Below are 18,454 nucleotides of genomic sequence, written 5' to 3' on the forward strand. Positions count from 1 at the left end.
TAGGGGTGTTTTATTTAAATACAACTCAGCTAGTAGCACGACTCATGTTAATCACATGTATTATGAAAGAAAACGTGCTTTAGAAAGTGGTAATTTTTAAGTTAAGAAACTTCAGCTAAACAAAAGCATTTTTGGACTTAGCTCTCTATGTAGCCAGTCACACGATGCTGCACACAAGAATTATGAAACCCTATGTCATTAGCAATGCAGGTCCCAAATGCTGAAAGGTTCTTAGTATTTCAGACTAGTATTTCATTACTCAAGCTCTCCCAACTGGATGTGAAATTTTACAGAGTTTCTGGACACTGAAGGGAAAGCTCGATACAACTGCAAGTCCCTGGCAAAACAGTTATGAAAATGCATGAAATATAAACAAAAAAAATCAAGAAAGGACAGCTTCCATTTTAGCAGAAGTATTTTTTTTCTCCTCAGGTCATGTAGGTCCACATCACACTAAACTATGTCAGTCAAGAGCATGAAGACATCTGGTTTCTGACAAACCTGATACGAAGGTAGATGGTAGCACAGATGCAGTTACCATGGGCAGAAAATAGCTGCAATTATAAGAACTGGTTTTACCGTCCTAATACAAACACAGCTTTGTCAATATGGCTGTTGGTACGCTCGGCTGGTACAGCAGTAGGTTTTCAAACATAAACACCAATTCTGCAGTCTTATAAAAGGAATGTTAACATATATGTTGATGAAAATTATCTTTACCTTTCCAATTTCATTTTTAGTTCTCATATCTATGTGTATACATACACATGTACACGCCTAAAGAAATTGCCCAGAAGACATTACATCAAGAATTATTTGAGCAAATTTTCCAAAACTTAAAAATCTCTACAACGTAGATCTTGCTCTGTATTTCACACGAGCATCACAACACAGAACGAGCAATTCTACAGAATTCTTTCTGTAATAAATCTCTACCTACACCTTACATAAGTTTTATTACATACATCATAACCAGGTGCATTCTTGGGGGAGTATTATTTTAGTAGAAAGTTTGTAGTATGCAAACTAATAAGAGGGGCAGAATAAGCAAATGCTTAAAAAAAATGGTGGAAATATATTTAGGAATCAGATGAGAAACATTCTACTCTGCTTAAGGGCAAAACATTTTAAATGAAAAATTTATTTTTTCCACACGGATTTTAATACTGGATTATTTTAGACATTCTCCAGATTAATTACAGCAGCATTCCTTCTTTCACAAGTTCTTTATCTAATTTCTTTGAGTAAAGCTATTTAATACTGGAGATTGTAGAAAACATTTGTTCATGATTATCCAGACATACACTGGAACAAGACTGCAACAAGAGCAGCATGCAAAAATGTATTTAAGGACTATCATCCCAAAATGCTGCTAAAAGCTATTAACCAGTACGTGTTAATTGCCACAGCATTCATATTAATTTTCACTTCAGGCCCGACATTGTGGAATATTTCCCCTGATACATTTTAAACAAAGTTTAATTTAAGGAACTGCTTCTATCAACACTTATGAAAATTAACAGCCAAGCAATTAGCACTCATGAATTATCCCTTCCCCCATACTTTCCACAGCATCATTGTTAAAACAGTTACTAAAAGAGAATTTGTTGGTTATAAGTCACCAAAAATCGGCCACAAAAATCCCGTCATGCAGTACAGAGGTACTATTCCTTGCAATAGGATTTTTAGCATCCGCCCATCCAAAAATTATGTTAACCTTTTTTTTTTTTAATTTAAATTATCTCCAGTAGTCAAGTGAGCCCACAAGGCCCCAGTGAAAACCTTGGAGGACTTCCTTAAATCTTGATTTTCAACTTCTAATTACGAAAATAGAAACAAAAACATCCTAAGAAAACCACTGTTCTGTCTGCACTGGAAATGCCTTTTGGCCTGGTATACCGAGCTTATTCTAGAGCTGAATAACCCCTTCTTTTTTCATTTTGATTGTGGTTTTCCAACTGTCATCTTTGACTGTTCTGAGTATTTGCAGCAACTTTTCTTCCTTTGATTGCCCAGTAACACTTTGTTAACATTCTTTTGGGGATGTAAGAACAGCCATTTGGTGACAGACATCTCAAAAATTGAACTGACAAGACGTTTTTGTGATTAAAATTTCTTAAAATTAGCAGGGACTTGGGAGAAAAAAATGGATGTGGACCGACTTCAATGATGATTCTGATGAGAACTGTACACAGAGGCCCTAGCAGGAATTACTCATTCAGTATGTGCCTCCTGCAAAGCTGAATATTTGATTCTAGCATGATTTTCCTCTATTCCAGTAACTAAAAACACCTTGATAACATTTTTTTCTTACTAGTGGGAATGGTCATGCAGTTGAATAGCTTTGACACTAATACTGTATTAAATCAGTATCCTTTAAGATTGGTATCTCACAGGAAACCCATCGCTACGCTTTCCAGTGACTCATGCATGTTACAATTGCAATTTGAAAAGGAATATTTTGAATTTCTATAAAATGAAGAGATAATACATGCTTTTCAAGCAATTAGTGAAAGCAGGCAAGCAATACTAGCCCCATTTTCTGAATTTAAAAACAAGGGAGCAGTGGGAGTAAGGTTTGATTCTGCAGCAAAGCTTAACCACTAAGAATTAACAGTTATTAAAAGTCTCTTTTTCAGGAGCAAGCACACCCTGTAGATTAACTGGCTGTTCTGAATCTCAAGGCTGTGCCATTGCAATGAGCCAGCTGTTTCCCTCGTGTTTCCTTCCTGGTACCTGGCTATGACTTTCAAACCTGCCAGGTCAGGTCTGTAAGGCCAGTCTTATTTTCCCAACCTTACCAATAGCCAGCAATTTGGAACAATAAACCATCAGAATACAATTGTTCAAATCCGGTAAACAGAAGTAAAGCTGAACATATCTATAAAATGTATTCTGTCTATGATAATATAATTGCCAAGCAGATAAAAGGAAATCCATTTGGCCACTAATTCCTCAAGCTTTCAAATAATTTTCTATACAAATGACAACTGGAGCGATTACAAATAACTAGTCTTCTTTTGATATAATGTCCTTAGCAAGACTTTCCAAGATTTATTAGCCAAGATGTACAACCTTCTTATAAACCATGGAAATAGCTTCAGAGGTTAGGTTTACTCAGATATTTTAAGGAAAAACTTAAAGACGCAGACAACATTAGTTATTAGGTACATGTCCTCTAGTTGTTTTAAGAAAGGCAGTTTTACAATGTACATGAAAGCTGCAAGTCTGTCCTGCTTGCATACTTGTGTGAAAAGAATCACCTAAATTCTTGAGCTCATTAGAATGCTTCCACTGTAGTTGCATTTCACAAGCCATATTCTCTACTTTTTTGGTAATTAATGAACTGATCAGAACAGGAAGAAATTAGAGTACTTTAAAATTTTATTATTTCATAAAATTGGAGAAGTGGTTATGAAAAAGACACTAAATCTGGCAGAACACACCTGCAAGATGTAAGCTTTTCAAAAAATTGGCTTGGCTGACATTATGGCATGCAATGTTTTCTTATTTTTTAACCGATTAGCTTAAAACAATACATCAAAAACTGTGGTGAATAAATGGCTTTATCTCATCTCAGGTCAGTTAAGGAGCTGAATTAGAGATAAGTGAAAAACATTCAGCATGCAGTTAAGATGAGTACGCACATGGACAAGGACCCTGGAAACAACAAGGAAAGAGCTTTCCTGATGGTTTATTGGTGAGCCACAAAACGGGTGTTATTCGACAAGATGAAAATCTGTGTTACAATACTTAAATATATATAAACCAAAGCCTTGTTATAATCATAAAGATTTCAGAGACACTGTGATCCCTTGAGTAAATACATAATTAAGTAGTTTTTTTTTTTTTTAAAGACATGGTTAATTAGGCCCCTAGCCCCTCCTTATCCCCCCCGCCTCTCCCCAATTATGCACCATATCCCCAAGAGACATGCGGCTCTCTTAATTATGTAAATAAGTCATGCACTATTCCCAGACAGAGATTGTATTTATGTGAAAAATACTGCTCACCTCTTGTCAATAAAGAATAAATACAAGAGCTCTACAATATTGTAACGCCTACAATATTTCATTAAAAACAGTAATAAAAAAGCTGCATGGATTTCCATTTCACATTACTGTCTGAAAAATACAACAAAACTGAGGTATGTAAAATTACTCACTACTGAACTATAACATTTCTTCTATATCTCAGATAAGTGAGTAGGTATTTAAAAAATAGGCAATACATATAGAAGTCTAGAGAATAAATTTTATAGTCACACTACTGACAAACTTACCACAGTAATATAAACAACACTCTTATAACTAATGTAGTCTGATTATACTCTAACAAAATGCCATTTTGATTATTTTGTAGAGTTAGTTGAACAGGTATTTTGATTTCTAAATCACATTAGAGTTGATTCATATCATACCCTACAAATCACAAAGTTGTCAGTGAATAACATACTGATACATTTCATTAAAATCTCAAGCTAATATATACATTACAATTTTCTTCAAATGGAACAAACACCTGCTAAATGCATCAGACTTAGAAACATGAAAATTAAGATGTATGAATTTTAGTTGACTGTAATGAACTAATGCAGTAAAAAGCAATTTGGATTATAAAAGTGGGAAGGAACCACTCTAAAGTTCCTCAAAACCTATGAAAAATTCTTAACTGGAAACCCAAATCATGCTCAAATACTACAGCTACAAAACCTGGACCCCACTGAATTAAAATAAATTTATCTTAATAAACAAATATTTATTACTTCCTCTGTGCGTGATTGCTGGAAGTATATCTAAACATTTGCCAGACTGAAATTTCATGACACAAGAAAAGCAAGATATAGATTTAGTAAGAGGGCATTGTAGCGTTGTCATCATCAAAATATTGCTGTCATTTATAAAGAGGCCAGAGATTCTGAAACAGATTTAATACTAATTCGTACATACTGCTAAGTATGAAATAAGAATAGAGGCAGCTTGTGCTACGTGGACTTCATGGTCTAAAAGCTACCATCTCATAAATATTTAGAATATTTTTACATGTTCTAGTGGAATTACAGATCTAACTTTCCACTTTAAGAATACTTAACAGAATATGAAATTCCTCCATCAGAATGGTAATGAAGCTCAAACTTCATACTCCCACAGGAGACTCCACAAACAAATCCAGCAGAAAACAGAACTGCACAGTATTTATAATTGTTTCAGAACAATATGACACTGATTCATCACACCATTGTCTATATTTTAGTTTCTAGGGTTTCTGAGAAAAAAAAATGACAATACAGAGTAACTAGAATGTACACAAGGAGAGATAATTATTGACAATTCTGAGTAATATCAAGAGGAAGTTCTTGAAATAAATGTAGTCAAATACATTTAACCTCCCAGGTTTGTAGTAAGCCTCCTCTACCTAAATGAGTACTTATACAGTACTACATGCAGCATATTGATGCAGGAGTAATTCTGCCTAGTGGAAATGGATGACATTTTTAAACCACGTGGTCTGCTAGATGACTATCAGGTGAGGGGTGATAAATAAACAGAATACTTTGATTGCTTTAGTTTATATTACTTGTGGCATTAAGTCTCTTTAACATTACAGCATGGAGTCCTTGAACAGGGTAATATTTTATTCACAAGTCTAAAATATATTTATATTATTGCCACTACTATTTGAAATCAGCATCCTTGGGGAGATATAAGAAGCAATTAGTTTGATAGCACCAAACTTAAAACCTAAAACATTCTTGCCTGGCCTCCAAAGATGTGGGATGAAAAAACCCAACATTAGAAGACCAAGTAGACAGGCACTGTTTAGGATTCGATTTCTCATTTCATGCGTTTCTGTCAAGCAAACAGCCTGTATAACCACCCTGCTGGAGAACGGAACAGAGCTCATGTTAAGGCATAATTTAGTAGCGAGAAACGGAACATGCACCTTCCTTTTGCATATGGATAAAAATTAATGATGTCCTCATTTCTACTGAACCTGGAACCATTATATTTAAGACTAAGAGAAGCATGATTCTACATAACCACTTTAAAATAACTGATGGGCTGCTATAAAGTCTAATTAAAGCTTAAACAAGTAAATGCACACGAGAAATGCCTAAGGCCTATCATCTACAGGTCAGGGACCACCTGGATATAAGGAAAAAAAAATCTAGTTCACTTACCTTGCCATCAAATTTTGAGTACTCATTGAAAGGGTTATTCAGCTGTAGTGGACACTGTTCAAGTCGCACAGACAGTATTGACTGCTTCCCAGAACATGGAGATTTTACTCTGAAATTCTTTTTTTCAAATAGTGAGCTCAGCTCCTCTGCTGCAGTTCAGAAAAGAGATGAAAGTATTTGCATTATGAGTTGTACAGAGGCTACTGGTTACCATAGAAAGATTATAGATGATAAGGGAGAGAACAAAATTAAATATATTAAACAGCAAACACTTTAGCAGACTCTACCACCACTCTGTTTAATAGCCCAAGAGTATGAAAACAGCGAGCTTGAATGATGCTGTCTAGGCTGAGACAATGAAGCATCTTTTGCCACATAGAGATATGGAACTCATCACTGCAAAATCCACCTGAGTCAAGATCATATCAAGATACAAAAAGAAAATTAGGCAGTTGGTCTTTCTGCTTGCCTACCTTTTATAAATGAATAAATTCTATGCAAAAGAATAGTTGTCACTTTTTCAACATGCAATAGCATCTCAATCTGAGCTTTTAACATACATTATATTATATGACAGCACAACATTACACTACCCCATTACTACACTATCCAGTCACTGTGCTGTCAGCAAGCAGGCTAGGAACTACATCTGATCCAAAAGAGGGATTCCTTTGGGTTTTCCTTCTCATGCTTAGACCAGATATGGTCTTCCCTTAAAAAAGTGTCAAGCCTGAAAGCACCATTCCAGACAATAAGAAAGCTTTATGAAAAACAAAGTTGATAACAGCCAAGGAGTAGTTTGTGGGGCCTGTGAAGTCCTGTAAGCCTTTGTCACAAAGCTCTTTTAACATGATGAGATCAGATAGCTGAATTGACAACATCGGGTCAAACCGCAGTGTACAGGCACACTTAAAAAAAATTACGGCTTCTTACATTATACGGACACCGCAAAATCAGGACAGAGCCTGGGGTGTTTTAGCCTATTAGTACCAACAGGTCTCATCTGCAAGAAACTGTGACTGGATCTGGACAAGAGTGCTCCACATCTGCTCTAGGAACAAACTACCCCCAAACTCCATCAATCACTATCTGCGGATCGACAGCAGCTCTCCTGAAGTGCCTCTGCTCTGTTCTGTATTCATACATTTGGATGCTCTCACATCTCCAAGATATACATGTTGCTCCTCCAGGGAAATGAAACAGCTTCTAAGGCAGATTGACTAAGGACTTGATCTGCAGGGAGCTGATTCATTTTCTAAACTGTGAAATTAAAACTTGTCAAATTATAACTAGTCAAAAACTCACTTTATTTTTGCCAGCAGATTGCCTGAAAATTCAGACAGTTGGCAAAAGTGCCAAATACACTTACTAAGAGATATTCAGTCTTGTGAGAGGCTTAGATTAACGAGAAAAGTTTCAAGTTCTTGTTCTTAACTGTGGCAACTTAAACTCCATTAGGTATTCTGGTTTTGTAACAAGCTTGTCTCTGTTTTAAAAAAATTCTCAGTTATAATTATGTTCAAGTATTACCCCGAGCTAGTATTTCTTGGGCATTTGGAAAGTACTTTGCACCCTGGAGTTCAATGTAATGATTTTATTGGTTCAAGTGAAAAAACAAGTATTTTTTCTTCCAGTTTTCTCTCTATGGCAATGTCGAGATGATTTGTTTCTCATCTCCTTTGCTGGGATGTGCAGAAAGAGGATCTCAGGAGTTCTGCATTCACTAGTGTGACATCTGTTTTGCTTTGAGTTTTGTAAGGCTTTCACTCAAGTTAAAAATCTACGGAGTTTAAATAATAGTACATGCTATAATAGTGTAAATTCAGCTGGCTTAGAAATTGTTTTCCTTTTCCACAAACTTCACGATTTCAAAAAAATTCAACTCACTTAAGAAAAGGAACCCAAAGCCATCTAAAGATTTGGGCAAACTGCTAGAAAAAGATGGTATTTCTGAAAAACTGGCACCTTCCACCAAGATCTCTGTCAAATAATTCCTGAGATATTCTGGTTCTGAGAGCCCTGATTATTCCCTTCAAGCTAGGAAAAAAACATTTAAAAATTCTCAAATTTCAGCGGAAAAAAAAGCTTTTATTTTTACACTGAATGAGTTTTAACTGCACAATCTTTAACTTTTAACTAAAATGGAGCATTGTTGTTAGTCTGCATTATATGTATTTTCCATCTTTTGTGGCATTGTTAGCCATAAGTTACTCTACATGAGCTGAAATCCAAGATTTTTGGAAGACTTTAATACATTGTTGAATTACATTTTTGTATGCTCTGAAATGAACAAATGTAACATGTAAAAACAGTATCTTATTACTTCCTTTCACAGACAGACCTAAAAGGACCTAGTATTTTACAAAAGAACAGTAATCTCTGGGATGAATATCAATATTGGGTTTATGAGACCCACAAACTGCTTTACTAACATAATACGATTTCTACCCTGCATGAAGCTGACAGGTGTTACTTTCTTTTTACTGAAAAAGAACTGAGGTGCAGAAAGGTGGTACAAACCGGTGGCACAGCAGAACTGCCGTCAGGCCTCCAGCACCCTACACTTCCAGCCAAAAAACTGCCCCGAAACATCTCTATATTTGTCGACCTCCCACCCAACTCCAAATGCATGAAGTCCCCCCTGCCAACTCTCACACCACCACGACTTCATATCTCAAAGTCCCTCCTATGACAATGCAAACAGCTTGCCTAATGACTGCGGGCAAGGAAACGTGAGCAGAAAATATTCTTCATTTTTTCTTATTACCATACACAAAACTACTCGTCTCTCCCTTCCCTTCATCCTAGTGCTCTCACAAACTGAAGTTACCAACTCTTCACTGCAGACACTGGCGAGCAGGCCGCATCATCTCCATCTGAATAATACCTCTTAAAGTTAATTCTACCTAATGTCAGATAATAGGAAAAAGAGGAGAACCTCTGCGGAATCCCATGGGATATCCAAGCTTAAGATTAAAGCTGAGGTTTAGTTTATATTTTGTTTTTAACATTGTCTACGTACCCAAATACTGAGAAGAGAGTAAGTTTAGGTTAACGACCTACACTACACGGTTAGTCAGGGAGATGTTCACATAAAGAATGGAAAGCAAGCACGAGGAAACGGGGCTGGCTGAGAGGCAGCCCACCCAAAGAAAAGAAAGAAACCCAGCCAGCTCAACTCCCTGCACGCCGTCCCAGCGCGGTGCGAGGCAGGGGCTGGAAGGGGCTGTGGGTAAGCCAGGCTATTTAACCGGCAGCCTGCACTTTACGTGACAAAGTAATTGCAGAGTCTCAGTCCGGCTGCCCATGCTAAGCCCTTCATGTGACACTGAGGAAGAATACGGTAAACCTAAGAGAACATGCTGAGCCACATAATGACAAGTGTTACTGCTCGAGGACGGAAATTTCTGTAGAAGGTAAGGCACCGGTACCATTTCCTTTCATTTGTAACGGAGGCCCACAGATAAATGGCATTTGGATCTTCATACCTGTCCATTCAAGAGATAATGGTTGGTACACTTCTATTTCTGTACATAGCAATACAAAATAGGATATGACAAGGAATACTCAACTGACAAAGGCCTCAAATTATGACTACGGATCAAACTCCAGGAGAACAGGACTGCTGATAGGAGTTTCCCTGTCTAGCAAGGCATCTCTCTGCGACCAGGGAGCTGTGGGGATGGTGTTACAGACTCATCAGCAGAGCAAACTGCAACTCTCCACCATCCTTTTGGTCTGCATGGTGTCAACCATAAGCTTAACTTTGGCTAAAGCTCAAATAAACACACTGTCAGAAGAGGACAGCCAAATTCCTCCCATCTGAGGACAGCAATTTCTACTATTATTGTTTTCATACATATTTCCCCATGATGCTAAACTTAAGGAACAGAACGGACGCAGTCTCATACACAGTTGGGGGCTTCTCTTCTCCTTGGCCTCTTTCTGCTATGTTCTTCATGCAAAGTAAAGAAACACAAAGAGTCTAGTGAGACTCTTCATGTGAGTCAGTGACTGCAGAGAAGGAGAATCAACACTGCCAGTAAAGACAGTTACTGAGTGCCTGGAGTTTTTATGCAATTTATTTATTTTTTATTTAAATTTGTTCTGCAGCAGGGAGGGACACATCTACTTGCCTGCAACTGCAGCGGCAAACTAAAACCCAGCACATTCTTCGGGAGGCGTGACACCTCCTTTATTGCTGCATGACAGATTAGGTCTATCTTTAAGGCAGCACATAAAAGGAACTAAATGTCATGGTGCCGAGGAGCCCATACGAATAAGAAAAAAAATAGCATAGATATGGCAGGAAACTGGAATCCAGGTGTAATTCAGTGTAAAGGAAAAAACAAAAAAAATCAAACAATATAGTTAGGGATAAGGAAGAAAAAGAATTATACCATCATTGGTCAAATGCTAAAAAGTACTGAGCAAAGAGGAGGTTATGGTGAATTAAACTTTAAAACCTACACCAGTGCTCACAGAAATAGAAAAGCAAAAACATTTAAGAATGCATAAATAGAGGTATCAAACATATGTTGAACACTGTAGAGGGGATTAGTGCAACCGTGTTGCTCATGTGAGCGGCTTCATTCACTCTCATAAAAAAAGATATTATAGAACTGGAGAGAGTTCTGCAAAGGACAGCCAGGAAGATACAAGGATTTAGGCAAAAAGGAGATTACACAGGGACCTCATTAAGATATACACACATTTTGAAAGAAGTAGGCATGACAGACCATACAAAGGTTTGAATGTGTGTCATATACAACAGGAACAGATACTAGCTTGAGCTATGAAATAAGAGAATTGAGATGGAATTTTCATTTCATGTATTACAATTTAAACTATGTAGCACATCCAGTTAGAAATAGTTAATTATACAATTAAAAAAAAAGAATAGCATATTCATCTGAGAAATTAGTGATACTAGTACTAGATACGGCTAAGCTCAGGCATCATTTATTATAGCTCTGTTTAAGCAGATCTTACATATACATTGTTTCTTAAGAATTCTCCCTTATCCGGATGAGTAACCTCTTAAAAAAAATAAATTAAAAAAAAAAACCCACAGTCTATACACCAGACACCACTGGAAACAGCTTGAAAACAATAACTTACATGGACATAATGATGCTGCATTTTGAATGCAGACACTTGCCAATCACCTACCAACATAGCAAGGAGACAATCAAGTCCTGTTACTTGACTGTTCCTTAAATATTTCACAGTAACTCTAAAAGCTTTACTATCTTCATTTCTTACTCATTGAGATTATGAAAATCTTAAAAGATAATGACATTACAAGCTGAGAAAATCCACACACATTGTATTAATAAGTTACATTGCAAAAAAATAAAGCAGTTACTCTAATTAGTTCAGACCAAACTAATTTTAAACATTATATCTGTATTTTGGCTTTATCAGTAAGTTAAAATGCCCTAGGCAAAGCAGAAAATGAATGGGAGGCTTCTGGCAACAGCCCGCCACCCCAATAAAACAACCCACTACAGGAACCGCACAACTGGGCAATGGAAGGCAAATATAATAATTAGTATTTCCTCTATGCTTTGAAAGTTCAAGTGAGAATTACAAACGAAAAATGTTATAATTTAATATCAACAGCAGAAATAAACATAGTAGGAAAATAGAAGATCTTTTCATTTTACCTGAGTAAGAAGTATTTCTGTCTTTCCACTGAACATTTTTGCATTTTATTTGATTTTGTCTCTCTTTCCGCAGACGTTCTAGTCTCTGAGCTTGAAAAGAAATATTATAACTATAAGTTTGTCAATGAAAGTTTACTATACACAAAGACATAATTAACTACCTTTATATGAATAAAGATGTTTTATACTGCATATGTAGGGGAAAAAGTCATAAAATTTTAAAGGTGGCACCCCTGAAAAGCAAATACCAACAAAAACATGAAAATGTTCTTGATTTATAATTGAAATTAGAGGATATAAAACATTAATAGAGATCATAAAGATAGTATTAACATGGAAGAGAATAATAAAATGTGAAAACTTCTGTGATTAATATGACATTTCATTATATAAATCATTAATAACGGTCTTAAAGGAATTTTAATGCACAAATGAACTGAAGTGAATATTACATTACAGGAATAAAATTACTGTTATGAATTACTCTACCCGTTTCAAAAATTAAAGATAAATGAACTCAGACTAGACTATTAAAGTTTTAAATATAAAATCCTTTATCTAAAAATCATGAAAATTATAAAATGTCAAAGCTATATAAATTAGCATAGCTTTTTCTTCAGTGTGCTGAAACAGTTTATAGGTAGTAAAATAAATGATTTGTATCTTCACAACATTAGTCAAATATTAAAATGAATATAATATTTCTTTATGTATATTTTGACTCCATCTTCAAAATACGGTTTGAAAAAATGCCTCAAACAGCTAAAATATCAAACAACTTACAGACCAAGGTCCCAGATGATACCTTAAATTCTCTTTTTGTTAACACATCTCTCTCAGGAGACCGTCAACTAACTACCCTGGTAGAAGCTATCCAAGCAAATGACCACCAGAAATAACCAATGCAACAAAGCATCCACTCAAAAGAAGAAAGCAGATTAGACTGGAAAGTAGGACTAATAATGTTGATCACAGAGGAAACAATTTGCTGGATATATTAGCAATTTTGATGTATTGAGACCATTCATTAACTAAAAGGGTTTTTAGGAGAGACTCTAAAATACTAAATTATTCTGACATTTTTTAGATACAATTTGAATTCCCTGAGCCATTTCACCAAGTTAAAACAAAAAACAAAGAAAACCCCTTAACAAGTATTTTCTATTCCTTCTGTTTACTATCCTTAGTATTGCATTCAGTCTGTGAAGAGAAGTATGGACACAGAAGGTTTTTTTTTAATAAAAACTCCCAAACTGATATATGATGAAAAAAACACCAGGTTCAACAGCTGTAGCAAGTAGCTTAAGGCAGATACAAATAGGGACTTCATTTCGTAATTCTCATTTACATCAGCATAAGGCCAGTGCCTAAATACCTCTATGTATCTTACCCTTTGTGGGGAAAAAAAAAGAAAGGAAGCACCTCGCTTATAACTGTAAATATTGGATAAAACACTCTTGTGGTGTGGATATTTTATTCTCAATGAAAAAGCTTTTTCTAATTACTGTCCAGACTGTAGTTCAAAATCACCTTCCAAAACCACTTTTTCCCCAAATGGGCCACAGGAAAATATACATTACATTCATATGTAAAAAAAATAAAGGAAGAAATATAAGATAGAAACAAGGATAGTGCAGGATTTTGCCCTATTCAGTAACCATCATTTTTTGAAAAAGGTGATGTTGACTCAAATGAAGCTTGCTCTCCTAAGAAGATATTTTAACTTCCAGTCCTGAACTGAGGTGAATGGTGTAGGAAAAGAATTGCTGTTCAGTACACCCCAAATCTGGTAAAATTTTGCCTTCAGTTGCTTTTTTTAGAGACAGACAGAAATTCATCATATGCATGCAAGGGTTAATCTCATCCCCTGCCCCACAGCAAAATAAATATACTAACATGCAGTCACTGTCTTCACTAACTCAATGCAATTCTTCTATACAGAAGAATTTTCCTATGTAAAATTGATCAAAAATTATCATTCCTTGTGTGATTGTATTGTAGCAACTCCAAATTAGACGGAATTATCAGTACCTATTAGGAGTTAGAATTATTGAAGGTTCCTGCTCACAAGCATATTAATTTTAAAGCTATGTCAAAAACGTCGCTGCCCACATGCAGTTCTTGTTTCATTAAATATTAGTAACTAGACGAGCCTCTGTTTCTAGTCACGTGGATTGGGAGGGAGCATTTGCTTCTTTCCCATATACTTAACACCTTGCACTGGCTCACCTCCACTTTTTGTCTGTGTGCGTGGTTTTTCTGATACGGCAGTAGGGAGGCAGTGCGGAGATGCAGTGCCGAAGACTCCTATGACCCTTCCAGCTTCTGTAGAAGGGGATGAGAAAGTCTTGGGCAGCCAACACCTACGGTGTCCCAGAACCTGAACACGATGTGCCATACCCCAACATGTCTCACTCACTGCGCCTCCCTTTTAAGTCAGCGGGACAACCTGGATATTAGAATGCAAATAAATCCTTTTCCAAATCTGCACACCCACGAGGGACACTTAATAACTAATACTTGTATGGCCTCTACAGTGATGCTCTGAGTCTTCTGCAATAACAAATTATTTCTACAACTTGTCAAACAGGAGCGATGCTGGTAAGGTACTTTATAATGAAACAGCTTTGCACAAGATAATAAAAAATTATTTTCCACTCAGAAACAATGGTAAAAGACACATAAGCAGAAATTATTTTATTTAGCAGGTAATAAGAAAGGAGAATAAAGACAAGCTTATATATTAAAAAACAAGCCACTATGATCTGTTGATATACAAAATTACACTGCCTTCTCTGTCCACCATAAAAACCATTTCAATTGTTTTTCAAAGAACAAACATTCCTGTTTTTACTAAAAAAGCCACTCAGGCAGTTATGAATTACGTAAGAAAGAAATGCCCTTAAGGTTGTACACTTTGAGCGCAAAAATTGAAATTCCACTAGTTACCGAGTTTTAGTACTTAAGAGATATATGAATGCTTTGTTCTATGAGTGAGAAACAAGACATATTTTAAAAATTATAGAATTTACTAAACATATATTTATTATTATTATTATTACTTTTACCATTTTATTTCCAGATTAAGACCTGAGGTTAATTTAAATGAACGCCCTCTAAAATACTAACTAGCCAGAAGCAGATCATTTTTTGTGTCAAACAATCCTGATTTAGAATTTTTTTTACACTGTTAAAACTCAGTGACAGCTATTACAACAGCAGGATTTTTTTTAAATAGCAGTGCATTATTAAGGGCCGTTTCTGCTATTGTTCTTCATAAATAAAAGCTGTTTTTTAATAGAAAGTAACTTGAGGAAACTTCAAAAATAACTTTTCACTTAAGAAATAAAAGATGTTGTATAACTATCAGATGAAAAACAGACTCTCAGATAAGGTGGTTTCTTTCAAAACAGACTTCACTACAACTAGATATGAACCTAAAGAGTCCAACTAAAATTTTTTTTCAAACAGTGACAGAGCAACTTATCTCATAAGTTCCTAATTTTAGACAGTAAATAACTTTCATTACCAGAGGCAATTAAATGTATCTTTTTTTATATATATTTTACCCTACCTATTGCAATTCAGCATAAAAAAAATCAGGCATTTCAGTAATAAACCCCTGTTAAGTTCCTGAACCATGTTTTCTTCCATCAAGGACTTAGCTTAACTACCTGTCTAGTGCAAAAAGCACTTATTTATATTAATTTTAAAATAGTTAACTTTCAGTTTAGTTTGTTCTTCTTCCCGTAATATTGAAAAGGGTTCATGCTGATGAATTCTGTTAGCTTTTTTTGTTTTGTTTCAAATCTTAAGCTGATTGCCTCGATAATTGTATTAGGCGCCTGGTGGTACCTGCACACACGACAGCACAACATAAAAGGCATTCCAGACAAGAAGAGGCACAAACCCAGCTTCCCACTGGACTGAGTATCCTAACCATTATTTTAGAATATGCCACCAATTTGCAACTGAAATGGTTCCAAACTGTAATTTAAATGTAGCTTATTTTATCAATCCACTCACTTGGTGAAATAATCCTTCAGAATCACTTCTCAGAGCAATTTATAAATCTTCTCTTTTCCTTCCTTGTATAACATCAACTGAACTAAATAAGCCCTCAAGAAGAGTGTTAGGAAATCTGGCACACTGAACTTTTTACCATGCCTTTAATTTCAGTTTCAGCATGCTAGGATTCCAATTCTATATATTGAGGTTATTTCCAAAGATAACTCTCAATCAAAACATCAGCACCTTGTGTTTTCTATAATTTTGACAACATTTTATTTGTGAAAGATATCTCAAGATATTTAATGCCGTATAACATTTTACTTGTTAGGTAGAACACAGATTTTTTTTCTTCTGAGCTCTAGGTGGTGTTATAATACCTGCAGAAATAATTTTGGGAAAAAAAAAAAATATACACACACACACACATGCGCGCACGCGCTGTAACACAGGGAAAAAAAAGATCAGTACTAACCATCCCTCACCAGTCTTTTCATATATATTATATATTCTAGGATTTTTATTCATACCATTCCTTGGGTACAAGTTTCAATATCCCTAACATGAAACAACAAATAGGCCAGTTTTCTTCTAATGAAGACAAACTGAGCTACTAGCATATTTTGAAAAGCTACACATCCTTAAACTTCCTAATTTGATAACCTAAATCCTAGCTCAAGTTTTTCCCTCAAATGTAAGACTTCAGAAGACAAAGTAAAGACAGATCATTCACTTCATCAGCTAACAAACTTCATTCCTCCCTTTTATAACAAACATTTGATGCATCAATAGGTGGACATTTCTCAGAAAACTACTGTGTTCAAAAATTAACACCCCTCTAAACATTAACAAAGACTGATCATGAATTTTCAATTAAGAATGTCTTTACATTTTCAACTTTTTTGGTAATGAAACTATTTCAAAGTTTATCTGCACATGATTAAGTAAAATAGCAATTAAAATTCAGCTTACAGGTCACTAAAGTAACTGGATCATTACAAGTCCTTTTGTAAGAAAAAAAGGTGTCTATGTTACAGAAGAAAAAAATGACATATTTAGCAAGTCATGCGCCGATCAGTCCATGCAAGCTGGATTATTAGAAACTGAATTTAAAGGGCTAACATTGTTTTTGCTGCATTTACCTGTGTTTGATCGTCTTCTAATTCCAAAGTCCCAGCTTGAGGTAATATCGACTGATTGGGAATAAATATAGCCCTGAGTCTCACCATTGCTTCCCTGTGTTTCTGAACTGTCCCCATATGTTGACGAGGGATTAAACTTCTCTAGGTCGACATCATGATCTATCAGGACCATTTCACACATCCCTGTATCGTCACTGGTCACATGTGACTGCCGAATATGAGCAAGTATAATTGTTGGGTTGTCCAGGAAAGCCATCCTGTCCACAAGCCCACCACTTCACTATACTATCTTCTCTCCATCTTGTTCCATGGATGTATGTACCTAGAAATATAACGTACACAGCATTTTAGCAAAACAAACAAACCAATCCCCCCAAACAAACAACAGAATCAAACAAGAAAATACACAAAATAAAACCAAAACCAACTAATACTGATTCAGGAAAGTTTCTGTTTTGGATACACAAAACCTAACTGATTCAGTTTTGTACACAGAATTATTTTAATTCTGTTCCAGTTTACTTAAGTTAGACTGCCTGCTGAGGACCCACTCAAAGAACAGCGGTTCTGAAGGACAGTTTGAAACCCAAATTCCAAAACACCTGAACAAAAAACATCCCCAGACAGACCCCGTCACTATAATACAAATAGCTGCTTTAATGGAAAATATTCTCAGTACTACACACAGATAGATGGAGATAAAACACACAAAAGAAACACCTGTTCATCAAATATAGTAAGTTCACAGCACCAGATAGGGTTTTGATTTTCCTTACACCCACCATAATAGCGTGTTTTTCTTCTGTCTCTACACACGAACCCAGTGATTACCCGATTCTAGCCCCTTTTCCCCAAGATATCGTCTCTGAAGAGCTCTCAACGCACGGGTCTGTCTGATGATGCTCACACGCCTGCTCAGCACTCCCTCCAGCGCTCTCCGTTCTCTCCAGTCTTTGGACCCAACTCCCCATGTAATACTCTATGAATTACTGCTGAAAGGCTGGCGTGGAAGTCAAAGTGCACGCTTAAACAACGATACCCCGAGAACCAGCTCATTTCTGCACCCGTAAAGACTTCTGGGTAGCACAATACTCTTCCTGAACTCTTGCTCTGTTTAATCAAAAGTGAATAAAAAGGTGTATATAGAGAAAACCTTGTTTACTCCAATATGCAAACAGCCAACTGAAATTCAGGTTTTATATTTCCAGGATAAACTTCAAACATGAAGAGATTAGTATCTCACGGCAGAATACGGAACATCTGCTGCTGCGCGGAGCTCCGTAGCGGACAGCAGTTGCGATACAGAAGGAGCTCCGCGATCACATACCACGTGCCTCAGTTCTCAAGTACTTTAACAACGGTAATTGCCACTTACCTAAAATATTTCATCCAGAGTATGCAAGTGGCCTTACAAAACAAAGTAATAGGTAAAAAAGAAGAAAAACCCCACACTC

At 36.0% G+C, this 18,454-nt stretch overlaps 1 protein-coding gene across 8 annotated transcripts in view; it reads right to left on the reverse strand.

The window, feature by feature from the left end:
- Nucleotides 1-18,454, reverse strand: part of MAPKAP1 (MAPK associated protein 1) — a 110,054-nt gene that overhangs the window by 81,013 nt on the left and 10,587 nt on the right. For all 8 annotated transcript variants that reach the window (XR_010392418.1, XR_010392417.1, XR_010392416.1 and 5 more), the window contains exons 2-4: nucleotides 17,001-17,322; nucleotides 11,851-11,940; nucleotides 6,182-6,330 (exon numbers count right to left, since the gene is read on the reverse strand). Coding sequence is in view for 3 of the 8 variants with exons in the window: in XM_064523994.1 (XP_064380064.1) it covers nucleotides 6,182-6,330; nucleotides 11,851-11,940; nucleotides 17,001-17,256 (495 nt within the window). In the remaining 5 variants the exon portion in view is untranslated. The remainder of the gene's footprint in view (nucleotides 1-6,181; nucleotides 6,331-11,850; nucleotides 11,941-17,000; nucleotides 17,323-18,454) is intronic.

The sequence above is a fragment of the Dromaius novaehollandiae genome, chromosome 20 (genome assembly GCF_036370855.1).
Source record: "Dromaius novaehollandiae isolate bDroNov1 chromosome 20, bDroNov1.hap1, whole genome shotgun sequence".
NCBI lineage: Eukaryota > Metazoa > Chordata > Aves > Casuariiformes > Dromaiidae > Dromaius > Dromaius novaehollandiae.